This window comes from Chiloscyllium punctatum, chromosome 25, assembly GCF_047496795.1.
Source record: "Chiloscyllium punctatum isolate Juve2018m chromosome 25, sChiPun1.3, whole genome shotgun sequence".
Lineage (NCBI taxonomy): Eukaryota > Metazoa > Chordata > Chondrichthyes > Orectolobiformes > Hemiscylliidae > Chiloscyllium > Chiloscyllium punctatum.
Window position 1 is genome coordinate 50,585,676 of NC_092763.1, and position 23,205 is coordinate 50,608,880.

Sequence of the window (23,205 nt, forward strand, 5' to 3'; positions counted from 1 at the left end):
AACTGGAGTCAACTGATTTTAATGCACAGCTGTTAAAATATAAAACAGGACAGACAGCCATTTACCGTTGCGGAAGTAGACGGTCATTTGACAAATAGCCAGATTTGTGGGCATCTTTATTGAAATCGCCATATTTGACCTGTACAGCATAAGAAGCCAGCAACACGGCAGTCTCTGGGGGACAGTAGATGTCATCATTCAGAATGCCCTCTTTCACTTGCAGGAAGAAGAGGCGCTGGGTGATCTCTTGAATCAGCTCTTCAGATACGTCCTCTGGAAAGAATTTTGCCCTAAACTTGAAAAGTAGTGGGCTATCCTTACGAACATCCTGCTGAGTCACCTTTTTTAAAAAAAAAAGAGCAGAAACAAAAATGACAACTTAGTATAAATTGAGGGATTTTCACTGCATTGATGCATTATCCTTATTATAAAGAGAGTTTTACAGCATGGAAACAGACCTTTCATTCCAACCCATATGTGCCAACCAACTTCCCCCAAACTAAACTGGTCCCACCTGTGCATTTCCATCCATATCTGTTCATGTACTGTCCAAACTTCTTTTAAGTGGTGTATCTGTACCTGCATCTACCACTTCCTCTGGCAGTTCATTCCAGATATGCACCGCCTGGTGTGAAAAAATTAGTTCCTCAGGTCCACTTTAAACTCCCCCATCCTAGGGGGAAGACATTCCCTATTCACATTAGCTGAACTCCTCATGATTTTATAAACCTCCTATGCTCAAGTTCAAAGAATCTCAGCTTATCCAACCTCTCCTTATAATCCAAACCCTCCATTCATGGTAACATAGAATAATGTGATTTTGACAACATACTGGAGGGTTATGATCACCAAACCCTAACACAGTAAGAATTAATACTAGGGTGTACAACCCATTAAAAAAAAAGTTCAGGTATTTTACTTTGAAAGCTATGAACATTAAATGGAAAGTTATATTGCATCTTTTACACCTTTAGGAGTGCATGATGCCTATAGAAGGAAAAAAAAAAGTTTAAGGGGAACATTTTAAATAGTCCATTCTTTCAGATTGCCCAATGGGTTTAATAAAAAAAAGGTAGTCTAGCAGTTTTCTTGCCTCATGCAGATGAAACATGAAAAAAATAGTGGAAAAGTCAAAACATATTAGCACATCATTAGTGTTTCAAAAAAAAAGTTCAGAAAAATGAATCTTTGAATGCATGAACTATTTCAGCAAATATAGCAGCCATTCCAAGTGAGTAATAAAACTCAAAATAGCAGCAAAATGAATGAATAGCAGCTAAGCCAACAGGGAGTAGTTTCCTCTTTTCTTTGAAAAAACATTACAAATTGAACATCCACCTGAACAGACAAAGGTCTTGGCGTTACACAAAGGTCCTTAAATGTGTCACCCAAAAGGAATGGTCCATCTCAGAAAGAAGCCCATTTCATAGGGAGGGAATTTTTCTGACAGGCTGGCTTTTATTCTCATCCCTAAATGCTCTCAAGAGGATGGTGATAGATCTTCCTTCTTGAACTAATGCAGTCACACCCACATTATTCCTGGGAAAGGAGTTTCAGGAGTCTGATCCAGTGATTGTGAAAATAAGTGGTATATTTCTAAATTGGGATTAGGTGTGTCTTGGAGGGGAGCTTGTAAGTGGCTCATATTTCCATTTCTCTAGAGTACAAACTTCACATACAGCCAAATAGCGTACTTAGACTGGATTTCACAAAAGCAAACTAGGTTGCTTTTCCTTATATCATGACAATTCTGAACACATTATACAGCAAGGATGGATTCAGAGTCTGTAAAATAAATACTTCACTATTTTAAAATGGCAGAGGCAAGATAGCTTGTTCAAATAACTTTCCCTTTTACTTACTAGTTCTTGCAAACAAGACACCCAACTGCTCAAGTTTCATCCAATGCATACACTGCCAGAGATGCAAGTCAGGAATGTCATTTTCAGCAACACTAGGGTATTATGGGATTTAATTCATTGGATCTTGGCAAAGAGGGAAACTTGCTTTGTATATACAAGATAGATTAAAAATCCATGAGAAAAAAAATGTTCAGAGAAGATACACTCCTGGTGCTGGCCAAGTCTCACTTGAGGGAAAATTTAACCCACTGGATAGTGAGGACTCTTAATTCATCCCAAAAAAAAGTTAGTATTTTTTACCCATTAAAAATGGGTCACATTTACCCCACTGATGCCTAAAATGCCACTTTTTTAAAAAAAATGCCAAAAGTGAATAATTGATTTTTGTTGTTTCCATCAAACGGGAACCTGTAAAAGTTAAAACGATACACAGTGTAGTCACCATTGTTCCAGAGGACACTGGGTTGCTCTTTCACAGGTAGGGGGTGGAAAGAGAAAGTTGACTGGTGGTGGCTTAACCAGTGGGTCAGCATACCTCAGGCAAGGGGACAGGTTTAGAATGAGTTCTTTATGCAATCTCAGCTAGTACAGGAACTGAACCCATGTGACTGACATCACGATCACAAAATCAGCTGTCCAGCCAACTTATAATAAAGTAGAGCCCTCCATCCTTAAAAAAAAGGTGTTAGCCTAGCTGTCAGATTAGATCTCAAGCAACCCAGGTCAAGTGCAGAATTAATTAGCTACCAAAAAGGAAGTTTACAATGACAAGGCAATCAGGTAAAAAAAACTCAACATTAAAGTGTAATCGAGGGGGTTTGAAATTTGGTGTTTTATAATTTCCAGCAAATTTCAAGTAAAAGAAAGCAAAAAGCTGGTATTACAATTTCAGAGGGTATGAGAGAAGAATTTGCTGGAAACATTTAAAATTCTGAAGTGTAACCTACCAATTGGCCTACATTACTCAATTGTGCAATTATCTAAACAATTATTGAATTTATAATCACATAGGATAGATTTAGAGGAGTGAGGAGCTCTGTGGCGTCTTCATGGCAGTATCCCCACTTGAGGGAAGAGATCTAGTTTCAAGTCAAGTCAAGGTCTGCAGTAAGGTTTCAGAACAGGTTGGGGAGAAAATATCTACATTTGGGGAAGTGCCCATTCTCCACTGCTAGAAGAGAACCTCCTTTCTAAAAAAAGAAGTGACCATACATGCACATTTCAGATCATACAGGCCTGCATCTGGTCATCAGTTTAGAAGCTAAATGTATGCTGCCAATCACACGTAAAATATTTTACAATTTTTTTTTTTTTAAAAAGTAGGCTGGTGCAGGAACATGCTACCCCAGCTGCAGCATGGACCCACTGACAAGTGGGATACTCCAGTGAATACTGCTTCGATGCGACAGGTCTGACTTATCACCCCAACCAAATATCTTCAGCTCAACTATAGGTAACTGTTTACAGTCATAAATAATTCTTAATTCTAAGTTTAAATGTAGTTATTCTCCCTGCAGCTCTGGCTACTAACCATCCTATTGGTATATCACCCTTCAACAGCACTGAGGAGCTGAATTGTGGGGTGCAGATCCTTTAAAAGATTTCTTACTTGGACGACTGGGAACTTAGACTTTAATATTACTTGGAGCTCCTCTCGGTAAATGCAATGTGAATATCAAGATAAAGAACTGGACAAAAAAAATTAAAAAGTTTTAAAAATTGACAGGAGCAATGTGCATTCCCACCAGGCTCCAGGGCCCATTCTGGTTAACTGCAAGATTGAATTTTAAGTCTGCTTCCCACAACTTATTTCCATAGTAGCTGTCATTAGTGAAGATGATCTCTTGTTAAATCAAATCCTGCAATATTTGGCCATTAGGCCAATAAACTCATTTTGTATTTAGTCAGTTTGCTAAAAAGATTTTGTTAAAAAGGAAAAAAAAAGTGACAGGACATGCTTTCAGTTTATTTTCCCCCCTTGTATTTCAAGATAGAGGAGATCAAAAAGTTCAAAAAGGAATATAAACTATTGATTGGTCAATAGGTTACATGGAAAGTACTAGATTCTAAAGCAAAATATTTGTCTCTACATTGTTTGTGCACCTCCTGGTGCATTCTGGATTAGTCAGTGAATGTGGGATTAGATCTTAAAAATGGTCAATGCAGGGTGGGGATAACACTGTTCCTGGATACTCAATCCATGGTTAATATCCGAATTTGATCTACTCTTCTTCAAGGATGTGCAAGAGCTTTGGAGTAATTGTACTCAGTGCGCTCCATGGCAATGCTTTAATCAAAGTCTATTTGCTGACCAATAAGCAGCTTGATTCACATGTAGTACAAATCATTACTCCCTTTGCATATTTTTACTCATGCCTGTTTGTGCAAGGAGCATTTTTGATGGCCCCCTCCTTTTCTCAGCAACTTTGTAGTCAGGATATCACTTAAACCCAAAACACATAACTAGAAGCTACCTCCCCAATATCTTGTTCCAATAACCATATTCTTTGAAGCAGAGTGCCACAAGATTTTTTTTTTTAAAAAAAAGTGCTCTGCAAACAAGTTTGGTTGAGTAAAATGCAATCTGAAACAGTGTTAAAATATTATCCTTTGCAGCAATAAGTTTACTTAACTATCCCCTGACATTAGAGAGTTGCTTTCGCATGTTAACGTGTGATACTTGCAAAGCATATTTTTCAGGTACAGACCTTTTTGTTGAGTTTCAGCCAGGTGCAAAAGCCCTTTGTATCTTGGTACTGAAGTCCAAAGAACCAGACCTCACGAAGCCCAATAGTTTTCACGACCTAAGAAAAAATAAAAGGAGGATTATCAGAGGGAGACCCAATCAGAGGCTGCCCAATTTTAGATAGAAATCACAACAGAAACAACTTCTTGCATTAGTGGTGAGTTGAACAAAATGTATACAATTTTGATGACCAAAAAGAAACTTATTTAGCCTCATTTGAGCCAGAACAGTTGTGAAGTGTTCAGCTTGTGTTCTTTTTGTTCAAGCAAGCCTGGCAATGTGATTCATGCCATTATGGGCACCATTTGAAATCCATTCAGCTAGTGCATATCATTACTCATCATTTCATTGACTTGGGTCGCACCAGCTCACTTTAAATGTGCTTCTGTACAAGTCTCAGTTTGGTACTCAAAATGCACAATTTCAGATTGGCTATGCTAAAAGTCACAAATTAATTTTCCAAAAATTGGAATTCAAAATCTAATACCTTTAAGCACTGAATAAAGTGCGATCCATTTAGATCTGCCACATACTTTTCACCTTTAAACTGATGCATATACAATTTTTAGCAGCAAAAACTAACATGCTCCAGTGACTTAAATATACCAGACTGCTCACCACCACCTAGTCAAGGGCTCAGGTTAAATAATAAATGCTGGCACAGCCAACATCCATAAACCCAGGAATGTATTGAAAACAACTTAGTTTCTGAATTTAGTATGTTGATACTGTCATTTACAATGCTGAACTGATGATTTGAGGCAGAGTCTAGGCAGCATATCATACTCCAGGAAATTGTGCATCTGCATGCTGCTTAAAAATGTTTAAAAAGAAAAAATTCTTAACTGGTACTTTACCTGAAAACCTCAGGAACAACTGGTTTTCAAACAACAAAAATTTCATTTTTGGATCCATTACACTGTTTGGGTCCTTTGTGAAAAGGAGGAACTTACTTTTAGGTGTTCAAGTCCACTTCCAAAAAAAAACTTGGTTTTATTTTCAGACGTACAAATAATAGGTACTCAACCTGTATTGTTCTTCTGAATAACTCAAGGAGAGGGGCTTGCTGTTTGCATCCAGATAGTGTGAAGGTATAAATCAGAATAGAGTAGGAGTTAATTATTCAAGAGTTCACTGGACTCAAAACATGAATTCTACTTTCTCTCCATTGGAGTTAGCAGACTGCTGGGTTTCTCTTGCAATTTATTTTTGTTTCAGATTTCCAACATCTGCAGTGGTTTTATTCCAGTTGAGTAAGGTTATGAACACAAATCAAACTCTTGCACAAAGTTACATGTGCCCCAAAGTCACATTTCCATGTTTTGCTTTCAGAAGAGCTGACCCTATCAACCTTCGCTCAGTTCCCCCCCTCCTGACCCCACCACCCTCATTGGGCATCTTGAATTATTCATCTTACTCCCTTTCTCTCACCATAAACACCATTTCCCAGCTGCTTTCAATTCTGGCAGAAAAAAATCACGAGACTCCGTGTTAGCTACATCTTTCCACAGATGCTAACCAGATTAGAGTTTGTCCTTTTGTTTCAGATTTCAAACATCAGCAATTTGCTTCTATTTTATTATATTGCCACCATCTACTCTGGATCCATGCCTTATCACTTCTCCACAGTTATCAGTTGCTTTGCCTTTTGTTATTGAAACTAAACCTTGAATCATGTAACTTTCCCTGATATTTCCAACTGTTTAGCCAACTTCTCCCTACTTTTTGCAAAAAAGAAAAATCCAAACTTTTGCACATCCACTCAGATTGGAAATCAAAGTTCTGAAACTTTAACTGGTTTTCTCTGCAAAAAAAAAAGTGTTACCAGATCTGTCAAGCTCCTTCAGCATCCAGGTGTTTTGTTCTTGTTCAGGTTGAAGCTATTTCATTTGCATTTCTATCTGCAGCAAGGTTATAGAACTAGACATCAGGCTTGCAGACCCCAGAAAGTCAGAGGCAGCACATCAGGCTGCTGGGCGTGGAGATTGATTTATTTAAGGTGTGGTACTTTCACCCCTTTGTGATAGTGACAGCAAAATAGAGACTTCTTAATAGGAAGAGGGGAAGAAAAAGAAAGTCAGAATTTTCAATCTTTATCATTATTTTTTGAAGTAAGGCTGCAGTAAAGGTGTTGCTTTAAACTATTACAGAAACAAAGATTTGAGACAAAAAGAGCTAAGACATTGGACTCTTGGAACTGTTGCACCCCACTGAGAATAATGCATGGTTAGTTGTTCTTGCTGTGCACTATTTTGTTAGATTAATGATTTTAGTTACACAGAATAAGGGTTTATATGCTTGAAACATCTTCTGTTGACTTCAATTCTGCACAATTGACATTTTTATTAGCATATAAAAAAAGTGTTTACCATACAACATTATAACAGATTTAAAAAAGCATCTTTACACCTCTTATTGTTGCTGTATTCATTCTACAGTGTGTACAAATATTATAAATTCATGAAATTGTCATAGTTTGGTATGGGGGAAAATGCAGGGCCATGTCTAGCATTCTTTTGAGCATATACTTGATTTGTCTTGGGCCACAACAGATCAGGAGTGGCTGTGCATAAGTTCTTTAAAAGTTGGTCTAAGACATGTTATTCCTGCCTGTCATGGAGACAAACAAGTGCAGGGGTGCAGGATTGTGACCCAGACCAGCCATACTAATGAGTGTTCAACTTGCATTCAACAAGAAATGGAATGGGACCCATAATTGATTCCAAGCTGGCACTTGAAAATCCAGCCCATCGTTTCACTTTAGTGTTTGCTCTATTTTGTCCTTAGTAGTTTACACATGAAGTCATTTTGCATGGTCTTTATGATTAAAAACTTGGAAACTGATTTTAAGACAGTGAAAAACTCATTTTGTGATCTCTGTAGAGATGTTCTTTCAAGTTATAGTGCACTCAAAACGATATTGCTCTACCAACCCTTCCACCTGAATACACTCACCAAAACAAACAAACCTATCCAATGAGTCATGCAGTGACTCAGTGATTTGCACTGCTGCCTCACAGTACCAAGGTCCCAGGTTACACCCCAGCCTCGTATGACTGTGGAGTTTACACATTCTCTAGTGTCTGTGTGGGTTTCCTCCAGGTGCTCCATTTTCCTCCCACAATCCAAAGGTGTGCAGGTCAGGTAAATTGGCCATGCTAAATTGCCCATAGTGTAGTGTTTGGTGCACTAGTCAGAGGGAAGTGGGACAGGGTGGGTTGCTCTTTGGAGAGTTGGAGTGGAGTTGTTGGGCCGAAGGGCCCGTTTCCACACTGTAGGGAATCTAATCTAAAACAGAGTTGACAGAACATTCATCCCAAGATCTGTATGGCACCTTGTTCCACAGATTAATTTATATAACTAAAAAAGTTAGGTCGTGGTATAATGGTAATCTCACTGGATTTGTAATATAGAACCTCAAGTTAATGTTTTGGCTACATAGGTTCACCCAATTCAGTGAAAGCTGGTCTAATGGCAAAATGTATCTAAGGACAATTGTAGAAAAACTTGCTACTTGCCTTTGGTTCTGAAGTGCTATATTTGACTCAAAACAGCAACATTTGGTCTCACCACACATGCTACCAGATCAGCTAATTTCTACCTCCATTTTGTACTTATTTTTATTGCTACATTGTTGCTTTGTTTGAATCCTAAGTTTTTGGCTAAAGGCTAAATTAGCAAAGGTTCATTGGAGTACAGCTTGGCAAAGCAAAGTGTCTCTAACTGGGGTTTTATCCACAATGAAAACTTCCATCCCTCAAAATGTCTTAAAGGTTGAATTTAAAAACTGAAAACAATATTCAGCAGAAGAAAGCAGAGCTATAACCTACATAAAAAATTAACAAAAAAAACCCAGAGCAAATAGACAGATGCAAACTAAAGCCAATTTAACAAATTATTTGCACAACAGCAAGACAAAAATCACAAGTCAACTTTTCCATATAGTTCCACTTGAAATATATTTAACTTTCTAGATCTGAAATGTCATGCAGCTTTTCACTTTGTTTTTTAAAATCCAACATTAAGCAGAATACTGATGAAAACTCATTAAAAAGGAAACTGAATAACTGCTTTTAAAAAGTCAGCCTACTTTGTGCAAGCACGTTATCTTGCCTACAATCATTCTGCTTTATTTCTATAGCAAAGCAATCTAAAACCATTGATCTACCCTATGTGTTAAATGGCAAAACTAAAATATTTGAGGTCATCTACTGCAGTGAGATCATGGCTAGTGTTTCACTTTGTTTAAACAAAAATTATTCTTCACCATAACCTACTTCAATTGGTGCTCATTCACTAAGTGAATATGGAGCTGACCAGGTTGACGTTAGCAACTGTCAGTCAATGTTGCAGAACTACTTGGACATATTAAGAAGCATCTGGATGGGTATATGAATAGGAAGGGTTTGGGCCAGGTGCTGGCATACGGGACTAGATTAGGTTGGGATATCTGGTTAGCATGGACGAGTTGGACTGAAGGGCCTGTTGTTTCCATGCTGTACATCTTTATGACTATGACCCTATTGGGAAACCTAAATTAAGTTGCATACTCAAATTTTTTAAATCTAAATTATCCAAACAAAAATTAATCCTTATATTTTTAATTAGTAGCTGAAAAAAAATTTACAAGGAGCATACTCAACAATACACAAACAAGTGACAGAAATTCTCAGCTGAACAATTGTCATAGAATATAACAAGTGGCCATTTTTTCTGTTGCCTATAATCAATTAATTTTGTATTTAACTATCTGGTGTTTTTAATATAAATCCATTAAATGTTACTGACTTACATTTCCAAGTTCACAAATGCCAAACTGGGATGCAGTTATCAAAAAGGAAATGCAAAATACAAGACAACAAATTTGCAAATAAACTAATGAAAGATATATAGGCAAGTGAGGTGCTACATTTCAGTATAAACCAGATTTTTTGTTCAGAGAAGGAAAAAGCAAAACAAATGCTACCCTGATTGTTTTATTTTGGGAGAGACATTATGTGAACTGTGGTCCATGGTATAATCAAAGCTCAAGCAACAGAGTCAAAGAAACATAGCACAGAAACAAACCCTTTGGTCCAATTTGTCTATGCAGACGAGATATTCTAAACTAATCTAGTCCCATTTGCCAGCACTTGACCCATATCCTCTAAACCCTTCCAGTCAAATACCCATCCAAATACCTTTTAAATATGCAATTGTACCAGCCTCCACCCATTTCCTTTGGCAGCTTGTACCATACACACAACCCTCTGAAAAAGTTGCCCCTTAAGTCCCTTTTTAAATCTTCACCCCTGTTTCTAACCCCCCCACCCTTACCCTAAACCTATGCCCTCTAGTCTGGACTCTTTTCCGCACCCCCACCCCAGGGAAAAAGACTATTTACCCTATCCATGCCCCTTCAATTTTATAAACCTCTAAGGTCACCCCTCAGCCTCAGATGTTCCAGTGAAAACAGCCCCAGTCTATTCAGCTTCTCCTTATAGAAGAAACCCTCCAACCCTGGAAAGGTCCTTGTAAATCTTTTCTGAACCCTTTCAAGTTTCACAACATCCTTTTTGTAGGAGGCAGCCAGAAATGTACACAATATCCAGCCTAACCAATGTCCTGTACAGCTGCAATAGGACCTCCCAAGTATCTGAATTGAGAAGGGGAGAAAGTGAGGACTGGAGATCAGAGCAGAAAATGTGTTGCTGGAAAAGCGCAGCAGATCAGGCAGCATCCAAGGAGGAGAAGAATCGACGTTTCGGGCATGAGCCCTTCTTCAGGGCTTCAGAATTGAGAAGCAAAGATTTTTTAAAAATTTAAATAATGGCAAAACCAATTAGGTTACTCCCTTGTAATAGATGCTAGAAAATGGCTCAAAAGATGTAGAAGTACTGGACAAATAGCACAAGGAGAGATTTTAAAATGTCAAGAAAGGCTCGGTTTTGATAAGTATCCTCTCTTGTAAAAGGAGGAAGAATGCAGGGAGTGGACAGGGCAGATAGGGTTTTAATTATCACAAATAAAACCATTGGAAAAACTAGTTTCCTCCAAGACACTCCAGTTCATTTTTCCACCACCACACCACCTTCCCATGTAACTGCAGAAGGTGCAACCCTTACCTCACCTCTTCACCTCCTCCCTGCTCATCTAAGGGCAGAAACAATCTTTCCAGGTGAAGCAGCATTTCACTTGTACTGCCACTAACCTTGTGTATTACAGTCACCCAACGTGACCTGCTGTACAATCAGAAACCAAAACTCAGACAGAGCGACCACTTTGCAGAACACCTCCAGTCTGTGGGAGTATGACCCCAACCTTCTTGTTGTTTGTCATTTTAAGTGTCCTGCTCAGATGTGCATCCTCAGCATGTTGCAGTGTTCCAGTGGATCACACTGCAAACTGGAAGAGCTACATCTCATCTTCAGACTAGGCACTTTCCCACCTTTTGGATTTAATATGAAGTTCAACACCTTCAAATCGAGAACCAATTTCTTCCCTTCTGTTCATTTCACTGGTTACATTCTCCGTTACCATATCCTCCCTCATCCCACTGTAGTGGGACACAGTCTGTTCTTCCCAATCTGTCAGAAAGTGGTGTGGCTAACTGCCAATCTGTACTAACATCATTTTGCCCCCAAGGTCTCCAATCCTACACCCTGCTTCTTACCCCCCCCCACCCAATTATTGCATAAATGCACCCCCTCCACACTATTCAGCTCTGGCAGTATCTGTTTCAGATCCTGTCACTCTTCTTCAGAGATCTGAACTCAAGATTTGTTTTTGCTTCATAGTTCCAACAGCTGCAGTTCTTTTCTTTTCTGGCTAGGATTATTTTTATGATGGCCTACCACTGACTTATGGAATTAGATAGGAACCCCTGGGGTTTTTAAACCAGAGTGAGTAGTGCATTTGTCCTGCTCTTCCAGAAGCTTCACTACATCCATGCCTAGTCCAGGAGCTCAGCTTCAATCTAAGGAAGTGCATGGAATTTCCAGTTACTATTCACTACTAAAAACACTAGAGATGAGGCTGGGTGCATTCAAGTGAATTTTTTAAATATGGAAAAAGTTTGTTTCTAAAATAAAAAAATAAAGGAACCCATTCTTCAGTTTTTTTTTTACATTCACTTGTGGGACATGGACTTCACTGCAAGGCCAGCATTTTTCAGCCGGTCCCTACCTGCCCCTAAGCTGGTTGAGAGCTGCCTTCTTGAACTGCTACAATCCTGTGCTAAGGTAGACCCACAATGCTATTAAAAAAAAAGGAGAGATTCCCAGCATTTTGATCCAGCAAGAAGCCAGGACTGAGAGTAGCTTGAAGAATTTGCAGGTGGTGTTTCCAGTATCTGCTAAGACTTCGATAGAAACATTCATCCTATCTGTCTCAATCTCATCATGCCTATGTAGTCTCATCTAGGAGATATACACTGTAAATACAGCACAGTTTTGCTCTTTAGAGAAGTAAATACATTGGGGGCTCAGGAGAGCTTGACTAAATGGATCAAAACCAAAAAAGTTGCTGGAAGAGCTCAGTAGGTCTGGCAGCATTTCAGAAAAAAAACCAAGAGTTGACATTTAGGATGTGATACCCTTCCTCTGAAGGAAGCTTGAGGAAAGGTCACTGGACCTGAAACATTAACTGATTTCTTTTCACAGATGCTGCCAGACTTGCTGAGCTTTTCCAGAAACTTCTGGTTTTGTTTTCAATTTACAGCATCAGCAGTTCTTTGTTTTTACTTACTAAATGAATATCTGGAGTAAGCAGGTGATTTTAGGTGAAAAGTTGGACTTGTTTCCACTGGAATTTAAGAGTGAAAAGCAACCTGATTAAGGCATTCACAATTATGAATGGTCTTGACAAGGTGCATGTGGAAAGGAGGTTTACCGTGGTACACAAATTTGGAACTAGGGACAGTTTTAAAATCAGGGTCAAATTTTTCAGGATGACAAGGAGAATTTTCTTCTTGGAGATTGAGTTTCGGTCACCCAATGGCCTGGCCTTTACTGCCATCTTCAAAAAAAAGGGGAGGGGTTGATAAATTCCCTTGCCCATCTAGAATCCGAAGGTTACTGGTGGTAGATTAGAATACAAAACTACTGATCAGCTATGGTCTTATTGAGTGACAAAGCAAGAGACTGAATGGCTGATGTCTGTTCATAATCTGTATGCTCATATGTATTTTACAAGAAATCAAATAAGACTACAATCCTGCTTCAGGGTCAGTAGTTGGAACCAACTGGTATTCTGTTGGAGCCCTTTAGCCAATGGGCTTGGGGATGAGAGGAGGGAAAGGGGAGCAGAGTTTGTAATTCCTTTTTACGGAGAATTCCAAGGTGGGTCAGAAAAGCTCAGCAACACCTGGAATCTTTGGCCAAGAGGACCTAGGAAGACTGCACTTTATTTCTCATTCTTATCGGAGGAAAGCAATGGATTGTAGGGAGGGAACAAGGAGAATTACTTAAAATAAGTAGGCATGGAAGAAGGAGTTAGTCAGAGTGAGGACTGTGCTCCCTCAAATATGTAGGCCATGTACCAAGAGGATCTCAGGCCTCACATGACTGAATGGCATAGTATTTTCAGATGCCAAGGCCATAATGACATACTTAGCATTTCCTTTTAAGCACATTTCCTAACACCACAACCTGCTTCATTCCTTTTCCTATGAGGGCCTCATATTTAAGTAGCCTATATTCAACTCAGCAAAAATATCCACTCACATTCCTCTATCACCCTCTAGGATGAATGTTTACCACCAGGCCCTACCCCAAAAGCACTCATTACTAGCACGGATCTTTTCATTGATAGGGAACACAGCACAGTTTGCCAAGGAGGCAGAGACTGAAGGAGAGCAGAGGTGGTAATTGGCACCTTGCTAGTGACAGTGCATGCCAATCTGAATTAGAAGAAATAGTTTACAGATGTCAACAAACCGCTGACAGAGCCGGAATCTCTAATGTTGAAAGAGCTGATCTGAGTCAGAAGTCTTACCTCTCAGCTGGATCTGTATTTATCCTGCCCTTAAGAGTGTAGTGCAGGTGAAGTAAAGGCAGCTGGAGCATCTGGTGAAAGATGGATCTGCCAAGTGTGTCAGTACCATGAAGGCTGGCAACAATTGAGTGCTAAAGTGAACTAACTTGCCAGCAGTTAGCACTCATTTGTCAAGCAAGGAAGGCAACCAAAAAGAAAATTTTTGAACAGCTGCCTCCCAATAACTATGGGCACAACTTTTCAAAGCCTTCACAGCTAGTAAGCCTCACAAGGAACTCTTCCCCGCTTGTACATTAGTGATAGTGATTCTGGCAAGTTTGGAAACTAGCATGGAGGCTGGGGAAAATCAATAATTTGGGGAAAGAACTCAATAATTGGCATAAGTTCAATAATCTCAGCTGCAACAAATTCAAGGCAGTTCCACTTTGAATAGCTCCATAGAAAAGCTCAAGCAGGGTGATGCCACTTTGGAATACCTATTGGACATGACTTTCTGGGTTTCATTTAGTTCAGCCATAACCTGCCTCCAATGGCCTGGAAAAATGCTGGGTGTTCTATTGGGATGCTTCAAACTGCCTGGCCATACTTGCTGTTTGCAGGGAACACAGATCCTAGTAGAGGATAGGATGCTAAAAAAGGAACCAATGGCCGCAATATTGCAGTCTATAAAACAGACTGTCATGAACCAACAATGGCATTTTAAAAGCCATTGGCAATGCAATGGCTCAAAAAAGTCAATCTATATTATCTGTCTAAAACAAAATCCATGAATATCAAGTCACAAATCCAATAGTTCAAATGAAAGTGTTATTACAAAGAGGAGGAGGAGTGGATAATATTGATGCATTCAAGGGATGCAAGATCATGTCAAAAAGGTACAAAGAGAGAGAGTTTCATTAAGTGGGAAGGGTTGCAGATGGAACAGCAGTCCAGTTGCCTGTTTCTATGCTAATGACTTCACAAGTCACCAAAACATTTGGTTTTTATTTCTAATGGGAACAGATTTTTTTTTTTTAAATGTTCAACAGAAAGAATAGAACAGATAGGTTAAAAATAACAGCAAACTATATGCAGAGTATACATTACCCAATCTTGGTTTACAACTGCAAACTTGAATACTTTAACTACTTTATGAATGCTTTTGTTCTTTAGAAATCAGATTAGAAGTGCAAATACTTCAACTACCTTGGGAAAGATAAAAAGATTAATACACCACTAAGCTCTGCTCAAATTTCAAAATGGACAGTTCATACTGTCTTTTTCATCAAATGTGGTCTTTCTGCCTTTGGCATTTCCAGTTACTGATTATCAGCACTAGGGTTAATATGAAATGGGAAGCAGCAAAACAAAAAGGGACAGACTGAACTCTCATCCTACTTAAATTTCAAGAATTGTTTACTTCATACATACTTCAAAACTGACATTGCTACAGGTTTCCATTCCTTCATTAGACTTTACAAATTTCAGATAATGCTTAAGACAAAAGCCTAATTTTATTAAACAAGGTTAAGTTGTTCTTGCAATTTCATATGCAGTGGGGCGATCACAAAGTTGTTTATTCAATGGCTGTATCTGCCCTTTTTCTAATAACCATTTATTCAACATGAAGCAGCCTAGCTGTGATAGGCTTTGCATAGGCACAAAATGGCCTTCGTCGAGTCTCCTTTGCTTTCTCTGCCTCCTGTCAGAGTTGAGCAGTGAAAACTACACAAGAGCTTTAAGAAATTTGTAGCATAAGTGTTAGAAGCCAATTGAATGATCAAGGGAAAAGCAACATGCTGTAATTTTAGTTTAAGAGGAAATGCTGACCATTTGCTCTTAAGATTTCATACTTAATATTCCACTCACTAAGTTAGGAGATTTAAAGTGTCAATTAACTGAAAAATATTTATTGAAAGCTGGACATTAAAGACTTCTTAAACACTTCAGTCACATTTTAAAATCAGTCTAATGAGCTCAAAGATAGCTACTTCATCATGCTTCCTCCACTAAGCACAGCTATTATAATTTGCCTACTTAGAAATGCTTGCCATACACGCAAGAATAACACCACATTAAGGAGCTTCATGACTTCTAGTTGGATAACTGAACAAACAATAACCAATACTTAGCGCTGATCCAAGAAAGTGCCAATATAAAACTGTCCTTTTCATAAAAGGCTTGCAGAGTTAATGAGCTGTGCTTTAGGCAGACTTAAGTGTCACACTATTACTTCACAACAAAATCTAATCAATGCTGAAATGCAATGATCTACATAGGCCCATCATCTCACTCAGACATAACACAAGAGACTGGAATGTCTGTGGTCACTTTGGCAGGACATTACTAATATTCTTGGCTGAGATAGTCACAAGTACAAGGCCATATATGGCCACACTTGATCTTTTGGACTTCAGAACACTCCTGAGCATAAAGACAGGAAATGGTTAGCTGCTGTGCATGAGAGTTGGTACTTGGTTAAGTCATCTAGACATTAAAAAAAGGCAAGCGTCCTAAATAGCCTCAGTCAGGTTGCAAATAATGGGTATTTTTCACATGGAGAGCTAGCAATCTTTGTGAGCAACAATCCAACACAGGAAAGAATGGAGCAAAGCTGCCCTTTTCATGTTGATGATAGCACTAGTTTAAAAAGTATAAACTGCAGTTATATTATATAGAAATTTACACAAGTCTGGGCATGCTAATACAAGTTGACCAATATGTAGAAGGAGAAGATTTGGTCAGAAATCTTACTGCCAGTTTGATAACAGATCAGCACATTTTGGCACTAGCATCACTAACAGGGAGATTTCAGTGTTATCATAGAGTCAGAGATATACAGCATGGAAACAGACCCTTCGGTCCAACCTGTCCATGCTGACCAGATAGTTAACGATCCGCATCCATGAACACCAACTAACCATGAAACGACATGACCAGCTATCCTTAGTAGCCACACACGCAGATGACAAGCAACATGAGTTTGACTGGGACAAGACTTATCGTAGGACAAGCCAAACAGAACAGCCAGGGACTTCCTAGAGGCATGGCATTCATCCACAGATTCAATCAATAAGCACATTGACCTGGACCCAATATACCGACCACTGCAGCAGACAGCTGGAATTGACAACCGTAAGCGGCAGAGACAAACCACTATAAATGCCGGAGGAAACATCACAGAAGCACTTCACAGGAGGCTCTCAAGCACTGAGAATGTCACCAAGATAGGGGACGAAACATCTGCATCACAAATTCCCAGCTCGGCGAACAGAACCACAATGAGCACCCGAGCGACAAATCTTCTCACAAACTTTGAATATTACTTTAGTAACAATTAGCACTCAGTCTTAAAGTTGTTGCTCTGAAGATGGTTTTGGTGAAATAAGACAAGGATGTGGGAAACAACTGTATATCTTCAAATTGGCAACAACAAGACATTCCCACTAGGATTCTACTAAACAAAAAATTCGGCAGTATTAATAATGGAATAGATTGACTCCAGTTAAGTCCATTGTATTAAAATGAGAAAATGCAGGAGATTGGAAGATTTACTGGACTGTAAGTTAAAGTGTGGGGTGCTGGAAAAGCACAGCTGGTCAAGCAGCATCCGAGGAGCAGGAGAGTCTATGTTTTGAGCTTAAGGTCTTCACTGGGACTGGAAGTTTTGAGTTTGGGGGGAGCCTGGGGAAATCTCCACCCCCCCCCAAACCAGCACATAGGAGACTAAGGGGTGATATTGTGGAGGCCCATAAAATCAGGAGGAGATGAATGGATAAGGTAGATAGCTGACAGTTTTCCCCCCCCCCCCATGGTAGGGAAAAATTAAAACTAGAGGACGAAAGTGAGGAGAGATACACAAAAGGGTTCAGGAGTGCAGTTACACACTTTCCCCACCCCAGAGAGGGTAGGGAGTAACTGGAACATGCTGCCAGAAGTAGTGGCAAAAGTAGTACAATTGTCATTTAAAAGGGACATTTGGACAGGTACATAAATGGGATATGGACCAAAACTTCGGTTAATGGGACTAGTTTAAAAATTGTCCCTGTTGTCCAGTTTTGACAAGTTGGGCTGAAAGGCCTATTTCCATCTTGTAGACCTGACCTCTACAGGTTAAATCCTCTGTGAACCAGTTTATTTTTTCCTTCCACCCTCTTAAAAGAGAGTGTTGCTGCATTTCTACTTTAGTTTGTTTCTACTTTCCATATACAGGAGTAAAAATTCAAAGCACATATTACAGTATTCAACTCAGGGGATTTGTCTAAATTAGAAACTAAGCTATGTCTTGTATGTACTCAGGATCATATGCAGATATTTTCTAGTGATTAGCGGTTCATGAAAAAGTAGAATGCAAAATATTTCCTTTCTTTCAACTCTCCCCACAATCTACAATGTCTGCATTAGAACAATTCTAATACCTTTTTTACCTGGATAGTCAACTAACCGCACAAAATGTAACTGCATCTGGAAGCTTCTAGTCGGTGTAGTTTAGTGCTATTATAGGCTGGGTAATCAAAAAATGCCAGGGCAGTGACTAATATGATTCTTAAAAATAAGATTAACTGTAAGTTAGAGTAAATTATACCAAGCAAGTCAGCATGGCATTTTGGAACTACAACCATTTTAACAACAGTAATCATGAGGGACATGGACAGGATAAACAGATAAGATCTTTTCCCTGGGGTGTGGAGGAGAGTCCAGAGGAGAGTCAAAAGGGATAGGTGTAGGGTGGTGGGGTGAAGTTTAAAAACAAAAAAAAAAAGGACCTAAGGGGCAACTTTTTTTCATGTAAAGGGTCTGAGTGTATGGAATGAGCTGCCAGAGGAAAGGGAGACTGGTACAATGTCTTTTTTTAAAAATAAAGTTATCTGGAAAGGTTTAGAGGCATAGGGGCCAAGTGCTGGCAAGTGGGACTAGATATCCCATTAGGATATCAGATCCAACTCACCCATGCAGACCAAAAAGGGTCTGTTTCTGTGCTGTACATCTCTTAATAGACTAAGAAGGGGTTGGGAGGGAGGAACCTGAGCAGGTGGTCAGCAAGGGAAGGTACATGTTAGGACCTGCAAAATACGAAAGAAAAAAAAACAGACAAAATGAACACAAAATGGTACTCATCAGCTGAAGTGTTTATTTCAACACATTGGGTATTAATGGTAAGGCCAATGACCTTACAGCCTGGATTAGTCATGGGAATATGTTGCGGCCATTAGAGAGAGAAAGACTTTGTTGAAGTGGGGGGGGTGGGGGGGGGGGGGGGAAGACAGGACTGGCTGCTCAACATTCCAGGGTTGTTTTAGCTGAGAGGGGAAGGTAAGAGGAGGTGGAAGAATTACATTACTAATCACAAAAGAATGTTACATCTGCACTCTAGGGCATACTAGAGGGCTCATCCACCATGGTAACGTGGGTACAGCTCAAAAAAGGGACGTATGCAATCAGATTATATTAAATACTGCAACAGCCACCAAGCCAAACAAATATGGGCAGCAGATGGAAATATGCAAAAAATAGTGGAGGACTTTGACCTGGGACTCTTAGGGTAAAAGTTTGATAAGTGGGCAGCACGGTGGCAGTGGTCAGCACTGTTGCCTCACAGTGCCAGAGATCCGGGTTCAAGACTGACTGTGTGGAGTTTGCACATTCTCCCTGTGTCTGCCTGGGTTTCCTCCCACAGTCCAAAAATGTGTAGGTGAGGTGAATTGGCCATGTTAAATTGCCCATAGTGTTAGGGGTAAATGTAAGGCAATGGGTCTGGGTGGGTTGCACTTCGGCAGGTTGATGTGGAAACAGGCCCTTCAGCCCAACAAATCCACACCAAGTAATCTAAAAAAAAATCTAACCTAAAGTGCATCCAAGAGATCATCTTGAAAGACTGGATTGTCCACTAGAGGGGCCATATTGAACCTTGAACAGGTTCATTAGCCAGTATTGTAGGAGAAAGTAAGTGAGGACTGCAGATGGCAATCAAATCAATCAGAGCTGAAAAAATGTGTTGCTGGAAAAGTGCAGCATGTCAGGCAGCATCCAAGGAGCAGGAGAATTGATGTTTCAGGCCCTTTCTGAAGGGCTCATGCCTGAAACGTAGATTCTCCTGCTCCTTGGATGCTGCCTGACCTGCTGCACTTTTCCAGCAACACATTTTCAGCATTAGCCAGTATTGGTGACCTGACTTTTCAACGGTAGAGCATTTTAGAAAGTGATCTCAAGTTTTAAATATAGCTATGAATAAGGATAAATCAGGACCTTTGTGGCAAGGTGTTAAATTGGAGGGTAGGCAAATTACATCAGTATTAGACAGAAGCTAGGGAGTGTTATCAGCCAAGTCTACATTTGACAGGAGACTTCGAGACCTGATGAGCTCAGGACTGGCATGCTGCAAGAGGAAGGACAAGGTGGCAAGGTTTGATACCCTTAGATACTATGGAAGGTTATGAATTTAATCAAAATGAACATATGGAAGATTTAGGAAGCTAAAAATCAGCCAGGGCCTGTGAGGAATATAAAGAAAGTAGGGAATTAGGAGAGCAAGGGGCCATGAAATAACCTTAGCAAGTCAGGTTAAAGGAGAGAATCTGAAGGCATTCTACACAGATTAAAAACAAGAGGATAACTAGGGAGAAGGCAGGAACACTGGAGGATGAAAGGAAGGAACTTTTACTTGGAGGCAGAGGATGTAGTTGATATCCTAAACAAGTACTTTAAAATCAGTATTCATCCATAAGCATATGAAGGATAGTGAGATTTGTGTGGAGCATACAAATATGCTATAGTATTTGGAGATCAAGGAAGAAGTTGTTTTGGGTCTCTGCAAGAGCATTAAAAGGTGGGTAAGTCCCCAGTACCCAAATGGCATCTATACCAGGTTGAGACACAAGAGAAGAGATTGCTGGGTCAAAGTTAAAGATCTTTGTATCCTCATTAGTCACTGAACAGGTCCCAGAAAATTGGCAAGTAGCTAAAAATCTGTTCAAGATGGAAAATATAGTGATAATCCAGGAAACTATAGAGCAGTGAGTTTCAAACTGGTGGTTGGAAAGCTATTGGAGAGAATTCTTAGAGGATTTACACGCATTTGGAAGAGTATGGCCTAATTAGGGACATTCAGCATGGCTTAGTTAGACAGACTTGCCCGGTACAAAATTGATTGCATCCAAGATGACAAAAAAAAAGACATGAGGGTAGAGCAGTAGATATTGTGTACATCAGATCATATTGTGTACATAAGGTTTTTGATTAGGCCCCTCATGGTAGGCTCTTCCACAAGGTTACGATGCATGGGATCCATGGTGACTTGGCAATGTGGATTCAGAATTAGCTTGTCCATAGAAGGTAGAGAGTTGTGGTGGAATGGTATTTTTCCACATTGGAGGTTTGAGATGGTGGTGTTCTGCAAGGGTCAGTAGTGGAGCGGGTGATAAATGAAAATGTCTTGGATGAAAAAGTAAATGGGTGGATCAGTTAGTGTGCAGATGATGCAAAGATTGGTGGATTTGTGGATAATGTAGGAGGTTGTCAAAGGATGCAGCAGGATATTAGGTCAGTTTCATATTTCGGTGAAGAAATGACAGATGGAGATTAATCGAGGCAAGTGTGAGGTACTGCATTTTGGGGAAGATAAAATCTTCTGTATACAGAGCTATGACAAGACCCTGAACAGCACTGACATATGGAGGGATTTTAGGGTTCGAGTTAATTGCTCCTGGTAGCAGCCACGCAAACAGGGTCATAAAAAAGGTGCTGTATGGCATAATTGCCTTTATTGGTCAGTGAATGGAATACAAGAATCAGGATGTCATGTTGCAGCTTTCTAAGACTTTGGTTAGGCTACACAAGAGTATTGCATTCAGTTCTGGTGATTACAGGAAGGCTGTGAAGCTGGAGAGAATGCAGAAGAGGTTTAGCAGGATTAGAGGGTATCAACTATAAAGAAGGGATGAGAAAAAAAAGTCAGGTTGCTTTTTCTGGAGTGGCAGAGATTAATAGTCTATCAAATTATAACATGCATAGATAAGGGTCAACTGTCAGAATCACCTTAACCAAGTTGAAGTGCCTAAAACAAATGCATTAAAAAAGTGAGGGGAGGCAGGTTTTTTTTTTAAACTAGTGGTAGGAGTCTGGACTGCCAAGGTTGGTAGTGGAGGCAGATATGTTCAGGGAATTTAAGGGACATTTAGATGAGCACATGAATATGTAAGGAATGAAGGGATACAGACCAAGGGAAAGCAGAAAATATTAGTTTAATTTGGCATTATGTTTGGCACAACATTGTGGGCTGGTGGTCTATTCCTGTGCTGTACAGTTCTAAGTCCTGTGAAAGAGACACTGCACAATTCAACTTCAGTTTGCAGAGTCACAGCTTTGCAAAACAAAATGGGTGCAACTGTCAATTCTGGCAGTGAATTAAAAACAGCAGCTGATTTGCTGGCAGCTTTCCTGTTGAAGAGACTAAAACTATTAACTGGAGTCTAAAACTCTTTGCATGAAGTCCAAGTCAAGACTCTTAGGAGAGGGTGAGATAATCAGACTGAAAGTGAAAGCATTAAAAGACAGTTCAACAAATTAATTTCAAAAACATGAAGCACGTGAAAATAAGAATTTCTATTTCAAAAAAGAAAAATAACAAAAAAGAGCTAAATCATTGAGAAGTTGGGAGCACAACTGTTCATCATAAGGCAACATAACCTCACTAAAGTGGCAGCTAATAACTACTTCAGCTCCAATGAAATACACAACCCTGTGCATCAGATTTAACTGGGCAATGCAATTGATCAGAAATGTGGAAACGGTTGTCTTGAAATCCAATGAACAAATAAAAAAAGTCTAAAATTTCAGCTAGGATCTTAAGTAGAGAAAAGGGTAAAATTTGCTGCCTTTAGAAGCAGAGTCAACAAAACAAAATGCAGAAAACAAGAGAAAGCAGTATGTAAGAAAGTTTCAAATGGAGAGAGAAAAAGTGACCAGACTCCAACTATATATATTATCAAAAAAGGTGAAAGGAAGATAGTAGGAAAGAATGGGTTAAAAAATGTTTTCTACTTTGTTTCTAAACATCAAATGACAACTTGCGAATTTTTGGTTCATGTCGGGGAAAAACAAAGCATGCAAAAGGAGCATCACAAAATGGTGGAAGAAATTTGATAAAAGATCCCACAAGTGTACATAAATTTACTACAAACATTAAAATAGTATGATAATCTTTTATAAAAGATTAGTTCTACCTCATTTGACATCTTGTCCAATTCTGGTCACCTTTCAGTAGGGTGAAAGGCTTGAGAGAGGGAGCAGAAAATGATTCCAGGAATGAAAGAAACCAGTTATGCGGGCAGATCAGAGAAATTGGGGGTATCCCTTTTGAAGGAGGTTGAAAGGTTTTCTGGGGTGCTCAAAATCATGATGCATCTGGATAAAGAAAAACCTGTTCTAATTAGTTAACGGGTTGCGAACTACCTGACATTTAAAAATGTGAGTGAGCATGTTTTGTGATTGTTTGGACAATGAAGAAAGTGGTTTTGAAAAAAAAAAACAACACGTGTAGTTACCACCTGGAATGCTCTGCAGAAAAATTCAATTGAGGCTTTCCAAAGCATTGAACAAAAACAGTTAGAGAAAAATAAGTGAAGGGGTAAATCTAAAAACTAGTGT

At 39.4% G+C, this 23,205-nt stretch overlaps 1 protein-coding gene across 1 annotated transcript in view; it reads right to left on the reverse strand.

Annotated features, from left to right (window-relative positions):
• msna (moesin a) overlaps positions 1-23,205 on the reverse strand; it is an 85,397-nt gene that overhangs the window by 22,634 nt on the left and 39,558 nt on the right. Inside the window, exons 3-4 of the mRNA XM_072595264.1 lie at positions 4,571-4,666; positions 66-340 (exon numbers count right to left, since the gene is read on the reverse strand). Of these exons, the coding sequence (XP_072451365.1) occupies positions 66-340; positions 4,571-4,666 (371 nt within the window). The remainder of the gene's footprint in view (positions 1-65; positions 341-4,570; positions 4,667-23,205) is intronic.